Source organism: Vulpes lagopus, chromosome 7 (assembly GCF_018345385.1).
Source record: "Vulpes lagopus strain Blue_001 chromosome 7, ASM1834538v1, whole genome shotgun sequence".
NCBI classification, from domain to species: domain Eukaryota; kingdom Metazoa; phylum Chordata; class Mammalia; order Carnivora; family Canidae; genus Vulpes; species Vulpes lagopus.
Window position 1 is genome coordinate 62,671,794 of NC_054830.1, and position 13,344 is coordinate 62,685,137.

The 13,344-nt window shown below is 41.2% G+C and overlaps 1 protein-coding gene across 1 annotated transcript in view; it reads right to left on the minus strand.

Moving 5' to 3' along the window:
* The window catches only part of PAPPA (pappalysin 1), a 239,219-nt gene that overhangs the window by 125,591 nt on the left and 100,284 nt on the right, over nucleotides 1-13,344 (minus strand). Inside the window, exons 8-9 of the mRNA XM_041763676.1 lie at nucleotides 5,560-5,688; nucleotides 475-566 (exon numbers count right to left, since the gene is read on the minus strand). Of these exons, the coding sequence (XP_041619610.1) occupies nucleotides 475-566; nucleotides 5,560-5,688 (221 nt within the window). The remainder of the gene's footprint in view (nucleotides 1-474; nucleotides 567-5,559; nucleotides 5,689-13,344) is intronic.

Genomic DNA, 13,344 nt, shown 5'->3' on the forward strand with positions numbered 1-13,344 from the left:
GCGGCAGGAGCTCGGTGTGTGCTTAAGAATCAGAGAAAATCAGGTTCAAGTCCTGGTTCTGTCTTTAATCACTTCTAAGCCATGAGGTTCTGGACAACTCTCATAATCACTCTCTGGCTTCTGACTTTATTCATCTCGAAAGGGAGAATAAAATCCTTAAGAATCTATCCTAATAACCGTCGTCCTGGAGAGCTGGAATGAAGAAGAGCTACAACGTAAGTAGGACGACGCTAGCCTGAAAACGAGTTACCGGCAGCCACCGCTGTCACGTGTGGAAACAGAAGCTCCGTGAGGGTAGGGGCGTGGGTCCCATTTTTATTTGCTTCCTATTGCTGTATTCCCCAGTGCCCCCAATGAGGTCTGGCCCAGTGGAGGCACCCAGTAAATATTGGTCCTCATGACCGCTCTTCTTGAAGGGATGATTCCGCAGGGTCCCCTCCTCCAGCTAAGCCCAAAGGAATGACACACACTTACCAATGCAATTGAAGGAGTCTTCCTGTCTGCAGAAGAGGGAGCAGCCGTCACCATTGAGTTTATTCATGTCATCACATTCTTCACCTTGGCTTCTGCAGACCAGGTACAGAAGGGAGATTGGTCAGAGCAGCTTCAGAACCACAGTTGGACATGGGAAGGTCCCTCCCGGGGCCATGAACTTTCCAAGAGGCCTTAGGCAAGTCCCTTACCCTGAGTGTCCATTTATTTTTCTTCAAAATGAGATGTATAAAGATATAAACGTGGAAGATCCTATTAACCTTGCCTTTTTTGTGCTTTTGTGCTTCCCATGATGAAGCAGAGTATCTGCTTCAGACCCATTCTCTGGGATCTTATGAGTTAGGTCAGATGGGAGAAAGGAGTGGATGAAGGCATGTAGGAACCAACCTTGCTCCCCTGTGTCTGGGAGATCTCGATACCATTTTAAAATAGTGGATTTAAAGGAAATTCCTGAGCTTCTGAAATATAAATTATGTTCCTCACTATGCTTTACCTTACTCTCCTCCCTGTTCCCCACAGTGAATTTAATAATAAAGATTTTTTTCCCCAGTCACATTTTTGGGTCTGGTCTGCCTTTCACCAGAAAGTATGGCTCTTTCCATTGGGTGGTTCGTTTCACGGTGTCAGGAACTCCAAGGCCCATGGGAACTATACTGCTAGGAAATAAAAGTGTCTCCTCTTGATTGTTCATTTTGTTTTGTGTCTTAAGATTATTTCTATCACCCCAGGGTTGTTCTGCAGAGATTGGGATGGACAGGAAATGAGCGATGCTCTCTGAATTGGACTGAGGAGAGGAGAAGGAGGAGAAAGAGCTGAAAGACAGAATGGATTGTCATTAACTGGAAAATTCTCATCCTTGGAGAACAGAAAATTTGGGTGTAGACCCCCTTATTTCAAACCAGCTCTGTGATCTCAGACAAGTCACCTAATCTCTGTCAGGCCATCTAAATCAATTAAGACTAAAAATCATTTACAGTTCCATTCCTTAGTCGCAGTTACCACATTTCAAGCCCTCGATAGCTGTGTGTAGCATGTAGCTAGCGGCTACTGGACCAGACAGCACAGACTATGTTTCCACCACTGCAGAAAAATCCTGGAGAGTGCTATTCTAGATGCTGAGTGTCAGTTTTGCCACAGGTTCAAATAGAGATAACCATACTTGCTCCTTAGAGCTGGTGCAAGAATGGAATGGAACTTAATGCGACTGACATGGTGTATGACCTATAGTAGATGCTCAGGGAATCAGGGTTCTCTTTCCCACTCAGTCCTGGGAGGTCACTGCAAGTGTGTGGCAGCTGTCCCTCCCTCCCCAAAGACCAGCTGGGACCTGTCACAGCATAGAAGAGGCCTCAGACTTTTCCCTTCACCGGGGCAATTAACACTGGGAGATGTTTGTTGCCTTTAGGAGGTGTCAGGATAGCAGAATGGTGCTTTGCAATCAATCCTTAAGATGGCTGGGCCATTGCATGAATTTCTCAAGAGCCACTCAAGTGCTCTCCTGCCTGCAAATGCATGAGCTGAGGACAAGAGAAGTCCATATTCCAAGCTGGGTCCATGTTTCCAATCTCTGCTAGTGAATCTTGAATGTTGGAAACTGGCGACAGCCTTGTGTTTCTTAGCTATCTCATGGGTTATCTAGGGAGAGATTTTTTTTTTTTTTTAACCTGGGCTGGTTTCCCAAAGCCACAAAGAACACATCTAACCCGCCTTCCCTCACCACCCAAACAGTATGTTCTATTGGTTTAAGCAAAACATGAGTGTCACCACAAATATCTTCTAGATTGGCAGATCTATCATTACATAGAGAGCTTCTGAGAAACCTTCCTTGACCTCCCAAGCTGGAGTGGGTGGCCGTCTTCTCTGTGTCCAAAGATACCAGGCTCCATCTATCATGGCACCTGCCAAACTGACCGCCTTTGCCTGTTTACCTGACAGCCCCCTATACTAGGCTTTCAGATGTCAAAGGAAGGGACCGTCTTTGCCATCCTAGATCTGCAGTGCCTGGCACAGTGCCTGGGATACAGCAGAGAGCATGAAGCTCCCCTTTCACTTGTTAGGTTTGCAGAGCTGTTGGTGACACAGCGAGGCAATGTTGAATCCAAATGGAACATGGGCCTGGGTTTACATCTTGGTTTTGCTCTTTACTGGGCATGGAAGCTGGAGAAAACCACTTTAGTCTTTGTACATATTAGTTGTCTCTTCCGTAAAGTGCAGGAATAGAACCAATTTCACATGGTTGTCGGAAGGACCCAACGAGATAATAATGTAGCCCAATGCTCATGCGTGATGGAGGCTCAATAAATATTTGGGAATATTATAATTACATTCATCCAATGCTTTCATCCACTGGGGCCTCATTAAGTGTGAAGCCTATCTGAATATCTTTGGAAATTCCCTTAAATATACATAGTGAATCGGCACAAATCATCCCACGGAAAATCCAATTAGCTAAGATGACGTTCCTCCTTTTCCTACAAGTTTTTGTTTGTTTGTTTGTTTGTTTGTTTGTTTCTGTGTAAGGAACCATCCATAAGCTGCATTCAATTTTCTACAAAGCATGTCAACAACTATTTGGTAACTTAATAAGTGTTTGATATCTGTGTGGAATAGGAATAGGAATTCTAGATAAAAATACTAAAAAAAAAAACCTTTATTGAAAACACTACTTATATTAATAATAATAAAAATTTAAAAATATTAATAGTTTTACATCAGCAAGAAGAACGAGGTTGCTTGCAGTGTTTTGCCAACACATCTATATCTGGCTGCAAAATGGACAGACGGAGTTGTAGGTCAGGTTCCACATCTGGTTAGTTTCTTTCTTTTTTTTTTTTTTTATATATATATTCTTTGCGCTGAATTAGAAAATCCCAAATCACAATTATGGGTTGTCAGCAATGACCGCAAGTGTTTCCTGGATATTCTGGATACGCGGCTCAATCTTAGACCCACAAATGATGGGGCACTCTCCTGGGAGACTGCCTTGTTCAGTAGCTTAGAATTCCCTCAGACAACAGCTATGTCAAGAGCCAGAAGCTGATGTCTTAATGTGGAGGAAAATGGTCAATGGCTTTCCTTTCCCCAACTGGGTGATACGAAGCACTAGAAGCTATCTCTTCAGTTTGCTAGGTGCATGTGGATAGGATTTTAAACATAGACAACAGCACACCATGAGTTTCATCCTCTGACAAACGAGGAGCTTTATCTTCTATGCTTGACAAGTCAAATTCTTGGCAATCGGGTGGTTTGCACCATCATCCAACACTTAAAATGCCTTATATTATCTCCTGAATATTAAAATCTTAACAACTCACAGCTTTGAAATTATAGTTGCAAGACATTTAAGACATGAATATATATCCCTGAGATATGTCACTTTAGCAAGCCTCTTAAAATGGTGCAAATAATCATTACCGACCTTACCAGTATCAACATTTAAAAAAAAAAAGTCATTTCTTACTCCAACAACTTGAATTAGTACCTCTCTTGTACCAGCTCATATACTTCAGACTGTGGGGTAGCGGAAGCTTGTGCGTACTATCTTTCCGCACAGCCAAGTTGAAAAGACGTAACAGGCTGGCCATCATCTGATCACACATGCAACATTCAACCTTTCCTTCAACGCTAAGTCGTGACCAGAAAGCAAGCTGCTTTCTGCTGTCTGTGGGGAGGGGTATTCAGGTGCAACGCCTTACTTGCACAACTGTGTTACCCTTGCTCTGCTCCTGGCCAGTCCCTTTATCCCAAAGCAGGTTTCCAGTTTACATTACATACCTCGAGATCACTGGTACCAAATTAAATTGCTCTTCCCCTCCAGCACTAGAGTCAATGATGAACTGAAAGAAAGAGTCATCTGGCACTTCTCTTTCACATACGTACTCCACCTATGATTCATGGTCTACATATCAGCGGTTTCATCCAACTGTGAAACATTCTCCTTGCTGCACCCCTCCCCCTACAGAAACAGTCGCTGCCATTCCACGTTGTACAGAAATTATGTGACACCCAACAGCGCCCTTTAATGAAGGGATTTCGCCAATAGCTTGTTTGCCCTCTCTACGTGTGATGCTGTCATTAAATCGGCCCATAGTTTTAAAAGTCTCTTAGCAATAGTGTAACTTGCAACCACGTTAGCAATAAGGAACACAAGTTTAGCAATAAGAAACTTAACTGTAAATGGTGTCTGGTCTGTTTTTCACCTCTAGAGACAAAACTATTCCATTTCGTGCCAGAAAACATTTTTGTGCCAATTTTAGAGGAAAAAAACTGAAAGGTTTACTTTTTAAAAAAATTTTTGTAAAACGATGCAAAAGCCTTGATGGCTTCTTGCCCCTATTTCACAGTTGTGCACTATCTCGCCCTGTGGACGAGGGGATAAATGGACTGATGACCCAATAAAATCTATGGTGTAGACATGCAGCTTTATACTCTCTACTCACACTTCTCCTTTTTGGCTGCTCGTGCGGAGTCTACACTTTCTGGTTCATTTGCCTCCCTGCACTTATTTATGTTCACATTCAGTATTCACTCTGGAGGACTGTTTACTATTTATGGTTTCTACATTATAGTGAGTTAGAATATTTTGTTATTTTTATGAGCCTTTAACCCATTTTGTAAATTGTTAATATAACCTGATACGACAGAAATGACAAATAAGTATGCAGTTTTAACAAATTTCAATGGCAACCGGCAAGGAATGTGAAAGTGTCTCGACCTAGATGCACTGTGTCCTGTTAAATGAATGGAAAAGACAACTAGAATCCTTGCAGTACACATAAAACAGTTACGATTAAGAGCACGCTGGTCCTAAGTGCATAATGGCAGCTCTGTCAGAATCATATATTGTATCACATACTTGAAAAATATATGTGTTCGCTAAAGAGTCACTGCTTCTCTTTTGAGGCCAGCAAACTGCTTGCAGACAAATTGGCAGACTGCTGGTGACTGCTGGTAACTCACAGCTCACACATTGAAGAGTATCCCATAAGCTCTTCTATTCAGCACCCCGACCATCTCTTGACCTCATTAGCATCACTCCCTCCCCTTTCTTTAATCACATCCACTTACTTCTGGATAATGCCATCGCCACAGTAGCCACTTCCATGGATGTATATGGCGGCAGGTGATGGCTCACTTTCTTCACTTCCGGAAATGGTGATGACCCAGTACTGGTATGTGCTGCCGAGGCTGAGATCCCTGGAAAACGAAGAAGATTATTAACAAAGGTGATTAGCCATACAGACACAATGCTGGGGGCAGACAAAATTGATCCCCTTGAGTACCTGCTATCAGTCTTGCTTACTTTTTTTTTTCTTTCTTTTCAGTCTTGCTTACTTTTGAAATCACACCCACATTAAGTTATCCAATAATTTTTATTGTCTCCTGTGGTTCAGGCACTCTCTTATGCATGACGGACCACACCAAAATGTACAGCAATAATAACTAGTATCAAATGACAGACAACCGTGAATATTACTAGGTACTTGTAGCTTTAATTTAACCTTTATAATAACCCTGGTGGATAAGAATCGGATGGTAGGTGGCCCATAATGAAGGTGTTTAGGAGAATGTCATTCAGGAAAACTAAATGGGATAAACAGAGAGAGCTCGGAAAGTACCATGCCAGGCTCGGTAGGCATTGTCTGATCTCCCCCCCTCATTGTAGGAACTGAACCAAAGCCCCATTACATGTGGGCAAGCCCCTTCCTTATGCTGTACGTTCGGCGACTGTCCTCCTCTCTACTTCTTGCTCTTCTCTGCCTCTCGTCCTCAACTAAAATAGTAACTATTGCAGCATCTATTAACTGCGTGTCAGGCTTGGGGCTACACACACTCCATGTATTTTTCTCATTTGAGAATCAAAACCACCCTACCTGTGCGCTAGTATTTTCACGTTTATTTTACAGATGATGAATCTGAGGCAGAGAGAGGTTAATCAACTTGCTCACAATCACAGGCTACTAAATAACATCCTGCATTCTGCCTCCCTAATCCCTAGTTTATGCCGGTTTTAATAATCTCATCCCTTGCAAAGGGGCATCCTGTCTTGAAATTGCAATTCCAGGCACTGGTGGCTGCCAGATTCTCAATTTGCCTAGCCTGCATCTCCCCTCTGCTCTCAAGACCTCCCAGTGCAATGCCTGCTTCCACTTCCTCACACTCAACCTTACCACAGATTTCCTCCCTCCCCTTCTCAGCCCCTCTCAGCTGCCTGCTTGAATTCCTCCTGCCATCAAACCTGGCTACTGCCAATTATCCTCCGAGGCAGAGATATATTTATGTCGGTTCCACATGACCAAATCACAATACTCATTTCCTTTTCGACCATTTTCGAAGGGTGATGTTATTCCCCTTTTTATCTCCCTCTGCATTAATTATTTACTTTTTAATAATAAAAAGGTGCCACGGGAAAAAAATCCCACAAAATGATAATGAAGAGAATTCTTATTAGATTCCAGAGTTGGGGCGGGGGGGGGGGGGGGAGGGATGGGATTTCATAAACAAAAAGATGATGTCAAAAAAATCTCAAGTTCTCCTGCCCATCTGTTGTTTCAGCTGCTGTTAGGGCTGGGGCTGTTTGGATAAGGCCCATAAGGTAACAGGTGCAGAGGCAATGGGCAGACAACATGGCCTGACTCTAAACACAACGGTGAGTATGACTTTATGAGCACTGAAGGACTCTAGTGAGGAATATAGCCTTCCTGAGAATGCTGGACTTGTTACCCAAAAGAGGGATTGTTTTGGCAGTGCTGGAGCGAAAAGCAATACTGGGGGTAGACCAGAAGTCCCTGGGGATTCCATCATTGTTCTGTCAGTGAAAACTAGTTAGGTAAGATGCATACAAATCTCAAGATATTATACCTGTGAATGTATGAACAACTGTTGCCTTGTAAACTTCTGGATATAGTTTGTGGATACAGGCTCTGTTTCTTCTTTCTAAAAGAATTTATTAGATATTTTATCCACCGCCAAACTAACAAATGTATACTTTTTCTGGTCGTGCTTCTAAAACTGAAATACTGTGGTGGCAGGTAGAGTGGTTTTCCCGGGTGATGTACGGAGGCACAAGATAAAGAAGACACGTGTTCTATTGTATATTCATTTTCCTCTAAAATATGGAGGCATGTTTTATATTAAACAAATATGGCTGTGTTATGAAATAAAATAAGAAATTTTCTTCAGGCTACATTGCAGGCCACCGGGGGCATATGGTCACTGTCTGAAGCAGATGGAGCACTTCTGTGGAATGCATGAGGGTGTGAAAAGTACTTCTCTACATTGTGTTTTTCATTTGTAGAGTGTGTCACAAATGATTTATGGCTGATAATATTTAAGGTGCTTTGCTAATATTTGTGAACGTTTCCCTCCTCCCTCCTACCCTGCCCTCCCTCCTCTTCTCTTCCTCCCCCTGCTTTTCAATAAACACAAGTCTGAGGCAAGCAAACATGTGTTTCTACCCCAGCTTCATCACTTACAAGCTGAGAAGTCACAGGCAGGTGTTTCACTGCTCTGAGCCTATTTCGAATTAGTCATCAATGTGACCTCACAGCAGTTTCCTACAGATTGAATGTGAGAACACACAGAAAGCACATATGTGCCCAGCCTGTGATAGCAAATAAATATTAACCCATTACTATTAAGGCTTAATTGTTAATATTCTCATTCACTGGAGTTACTCTATGCTGTCTTTACTAGAAGGAAGAAAGTGACAGCTACATGTAACCTTGGTTAGGCAAACCCATGACAGTGGGGACACCACCTATGGTGTATACCGCAGCTTAGGGGAAAGTCTCTTCTTTACCACATCATTTGGCTAGAAGACCCTCAGCACCTGCAGTTTGCTCTCACTCCATGTGGCTATTCCAATTTCTGAAAATTCTGGATCCCAGAAAGTTTGTCTTACCCTGGGGCAAAATCTGTCTCCCCATAACTTCCACCCACACCTCCTTCTTACCCACTAGCATCACACAGAACACATCTGATTTGCAGGGAGACCTTGATAAGCCTCCTTCTTCCAACTGTGTGTGGATGGCTTATGTGTCATTATTACACCATGGAAGCCTGACAGCAGCTCTTTGAAGCAGGGGTTTTGTCTCAGGTTTTCATCCAGGACAATAAAAGCCCAAGTCACTCCCTTGGTAAAAATGCAGAGAAAGGGGGAGCAGTACCACTGCTATTAAAAATATTATGTCTTTCCACTGAAGAATCCTTGTGACAAAATTACATTTTCTTCAAGTTGAAGTCAAAATTAATGCAAATGACGGCTCTTTTCTCAAGAACCTCGGTAGAATAGAATTCTTTTGGAAGGTCAAGCTAGTGGACTCTGAAGGCCTTGCTGGAGGTTAGGACCTGTTTCACGGTTGGTCTAAAAGTGGGGCATAGATGTCAAGTTGTTCCTTTTAGCTGCTTCTAAGACCATGTGGAAAGTCATACACTATCGCTTGAATTCCTGCCTCTCCTGCACCTCTTACCTCCACGCAGACCCTAAACTCTGTCACTTTTCCCCACCTCAACACTCCCATGTCATTCCCTCTACATCCCTGCTGCTGCCAACATCTCAACCTTGAAGGCTGCACCAGCCCCTGGTATCTGCCTTTTCCAGGCCTGCCAACACCATCAGAATATTCTGAGATCCAAAGCCACTCTGCAGCTCAAAATCTTCTCATTTAGAGCAGTGATGAGAGCACACTACCAAGCCCAGTCTCCCTATTTACTCTTTGTTGGGAACTAAAATGTTATCACTTCACCCGAAACATGATAAGTTGCATCACTTCTGATTTCCTTCATAGGCCTCTGAGTGTCATTTATTTTTTTTAAAGCTAATTTCCATTAGTATTTAAAGGTCAATTCCTCAAACTGCATCTCAGATTAATTTTATGTGTCCAGCTAATTAATTTAAATTGCTGTATTGAAATGGGATGAGATTGCTTGGCTACTTTTGAGGGATTGTTTTATGCATCTTTTATATGACTTTTTTTAAAAAACATTTTTAACATTTAGCCATTGTTCTTTCACAAATGTCTCAAGTGACGATGTATCAGCTTTAGGTTTGCATTTCTGACAATTATAAACAAAAATAGTGGCGTTTTTAACTGTGATGATTTTTCAGTATTCATCCTCAGAAATGTCACATTGAAGGTAATGTGGAAGAGATCTGGAGCCCAATCTTTTTTATGGTATTTTTTAAAAGATCTTAAGTGATCTCTACATCAAATGTGAGGCTTGAATCTACAATCCCAAGATCAAGAGAAACATGTTCTATCAAATGAGCCAGCCAATGGCACCTGGAGCTCAATCTTTCAGGAAAATTTTGTTACAGATTATGAAATCATTTTCTTAAAAATATCAGTATGTACACAAATATCCATAAGGAGGCTAAGTACCACCTGACCTGGCTTTTGGCAAAAATGCGTATTTCTTAAAGTGTTGGTGTGTAGTTCATATTGTGATTGATCCTTTAAAACCCACATGAAATCTCATAGGTAAGTCACTTCACTGCTTTGGGTCTGTTTTTTTTGTTTTTTTGTTTTGTTTTGTTTTTTTACCTTCTAATTAGGATATATGATTCTTGTCCCATACCAGAGTAAAGGCAAAATGGGAAATATAAAAGTGCATTAGCAGAAAAAGGGATAGAGAGCCTCATTGCAATATGGAAATATCCCATTTGCTGCTTCTAGGAAACAGTCTCTAAAGCCTCTTTTTGATTACTCCCTATTGACCCCCTATTGTTTCCATATCATACCATTCACTGATCACCCTCTGTCTCTCCACATAGTGTGTGTAACTAATTGTGTCATGCTTCTTTGAAACTCCTTCTTCCGCAAATAATAATAGCAATTGTTATTTCCATTTGTTGCCTATTTATCATATGCCAGGCACTAGGCTTAGTACTTTCTATGAATCATCTCATTTAATCAAAACAACATTTCCCTGAATAATTATTATTATCTCCCCTTTCAGATGAAGAAAGCCATATTTGGCAAGGTTGCTCTACCCACTGCTTTGGGGGCAGGGACTTGAGCCAGGTCTATCTAACTTCATTGTAAGACAGCAGTTTCTGGAAATTATGAACAAGAAAACACTGCAGGACCGAAGTTAAAAGACCTAGTTTTGAACCAAGTAGAGTCCACATGCAAAGACCATTTGGAAAAGTTCTAAAAGTTAGGAGAAAGACAAACATTGCCTTCAACACTACCACTACCACAAGGCATTTCCTGTTCTGACCATACGTTTCTTCATCTGTGAAATGGAAATCTGGGAAGATGATCAGCTCTGGAGTGCAGACTTTCATTTCATGAGAAGTGTAGTGTTGCATCTTTTCTACCAGCGAGAAGCTGCCTCAGCAGTTAGAATCCTGCCCTGAGAATGGGTGTAGTTCAGGATTTACCACCCAGATTGTCTGAGCTGGAAGAAACAGTAGGGGGACCACCTAGGATGCCTCTGGCTCAGGAAGAGACCAATCTTCCAGTACTGCCGTGGGCTGAGGACCAGAGGGTAATACCCAGGCATTCTGTACACCACCTTCCAGCCAAGAACTGGAAGAGAAGGAAAACAGTAACTTTTTGAGTCTGACATGATGTGCCGAAGGACTTTATACACACCATTATTGTGATTTTTTTAAATTTATTTTTAAAGATTTTATTTACTTATTCATGAGAGATACAGAGAGAGGCAGAGACACAGGCAGAGACAGAAGCAGGCTCCCTGCGGGGAGCCCAATGAGGGACTCGATCCCAGGACCCTGGGGTCACGCCGTGGGCCAAAAGCAGACGCTCAACCGCTAAGCCACCCAGGTGCCCCCCATTATTATTATTTTAATTAGAAAATATTTCAGTTATATAGCATAGAGAACACTATTAACAATGTCCTTGGAAGCCTCACTATCCAGATTTGTCAAATTACAACACTGCCATATTTTCTTCGTCTCTTATTTTTGTTGTAAAAAGAAATAAAATATGTTGTTTTATATATTTATTTTCAACCCACCTGTGTGTTCTTCCCTCTTATCATGAATGTTTTTATACTTTTTATTCACAGGCACTGTTTTGCATATTCTAAATTTCATAAATGTTCTAATACTATATTTATCAGTATGCAGCTGGCATTTGTTTGCACAGCATTATTTTTGAGATCACACATGTAGATCTAGCTCATTATTTTCACTGACATAAGTATTTTGTTGTAGGAGTATACCGTACTTTATTTGACCATTCTTTTCTTGGTGGACACCTAGGTTGTTTCTATTATTATTATTATTACTTTTTAAATTTTTTTATTAGTTTCAGAGATGGAATTTAGTGGTTCATCGGTTACATACAACACCCGTGCTCATTACATCAAGTGCTCTCCTTAATGCTCATCACCCAGTTATCCCTGCCCCCCACCTCCTTTCCAGCAACTGTCAATTTGTTTCCTAGAGTTCGGCATCTCTTATGGTTTGCCTCCCTCTCAAATTTCATTTTATTTTATTTTTCCTCCCCTACCCCTATGTTCATGTGTTTTGTTTCTGAAATTGCACATACGAGTGAAATCATAAGGTATTTGTCTTTTTCTGACTTATTTCACTTAGCATAATACTCTCCAGGTCTGTTCATGTCATTGCAAATGGCAAGATTTCATTCTCTTTGATGGCTGAGTGATATTCCCAAACCATAAGATATCTAAGAGGTAAAGAATCTGTACTCTGAAAACTATAGAACATTTATTAACAAAATTGCGGAAGACACCAAGAAATGGAGAAACATTCCATGCTCATGGATTGGAAGAACACATATTGTTAAAATATCTATGCTGCCCAAAGCAATCTACACATTTAATGCAATCTCTATCAAAATACCATCAGTATTTCTTTATAGAGCTCAAAGAAACAGTCCTAAAATGTGTATGGAATGAGAAAGGCGCCAAATAGTCAAAGCAATGTTGAAAAGCAAAACCAAAGCTGGTGGCATCACAATTCCAGACTTGAGGCTGTATTACAAAGTGGTAATAATCATCAAGGCAGTGTGGTACTGGCACAAAAACAGACACGTAGGTCAATGGGACAGAATAGACAACCCAGAAATAGGACCCTCAGATCTCTGGTCAACCTAATCTTCAACAAAGCAAGAAAGACTATCCAATGGAAAAAAGGCATTCTCTTCAGCAACTGGTGCTGGAAAAACGCACAGCCACATGCAGAAGAATGAAACTAGACCATTCTCTTACACCATACACAAAAATAAACTCAAAATGGATGACAGACCTAAATGTGTGACAGTAATGCATCAAAACCCTAGAGGAGAATGCAGGCAGCAACCTCTTTGACCTCAGCCACAGCAGCTTCTTACTAGACACGTCTCCAAAGGCAAGAGAAACAAAAAAAAAATGAACTATTGGGACTTTATCAGAATAAAAAGCTTCTGCACCGCAAAGAAACAGTCAACAAAACTAAAAGGCAACGAACCAAATGAGAGAAGATGTTTGCAAATGTCTTATCAGATAAACAGCTAGTATCCAAGATATATAAAGACCTTATTAAACTTAACACCCCCAAAAACAAAAACATGGGCAGAAGATGTGAACAGACATTTCTCCAAAGAAGACATACAAATATTGTTAATACTTTTTGTTTATTTCAAGTAATGCTACTTTTAAACATTGTGTTCACTTTCCTTTGCACAGAGAGCAAGAGTTTTCTGAAAGAAATATATCTAACGTGGTATCCCCCAGTTGAAGGTAATTGCATCTTCAACTGTATAAATATTGCCAAATTATTCTCCCAAGTGGTTGTACCAATTAACATCTTTATCAACAGACCTTCCAATGCTCCAGGTCCTGGTCAGCACTTGATTCTGTCTAACATTTAATTTTTTG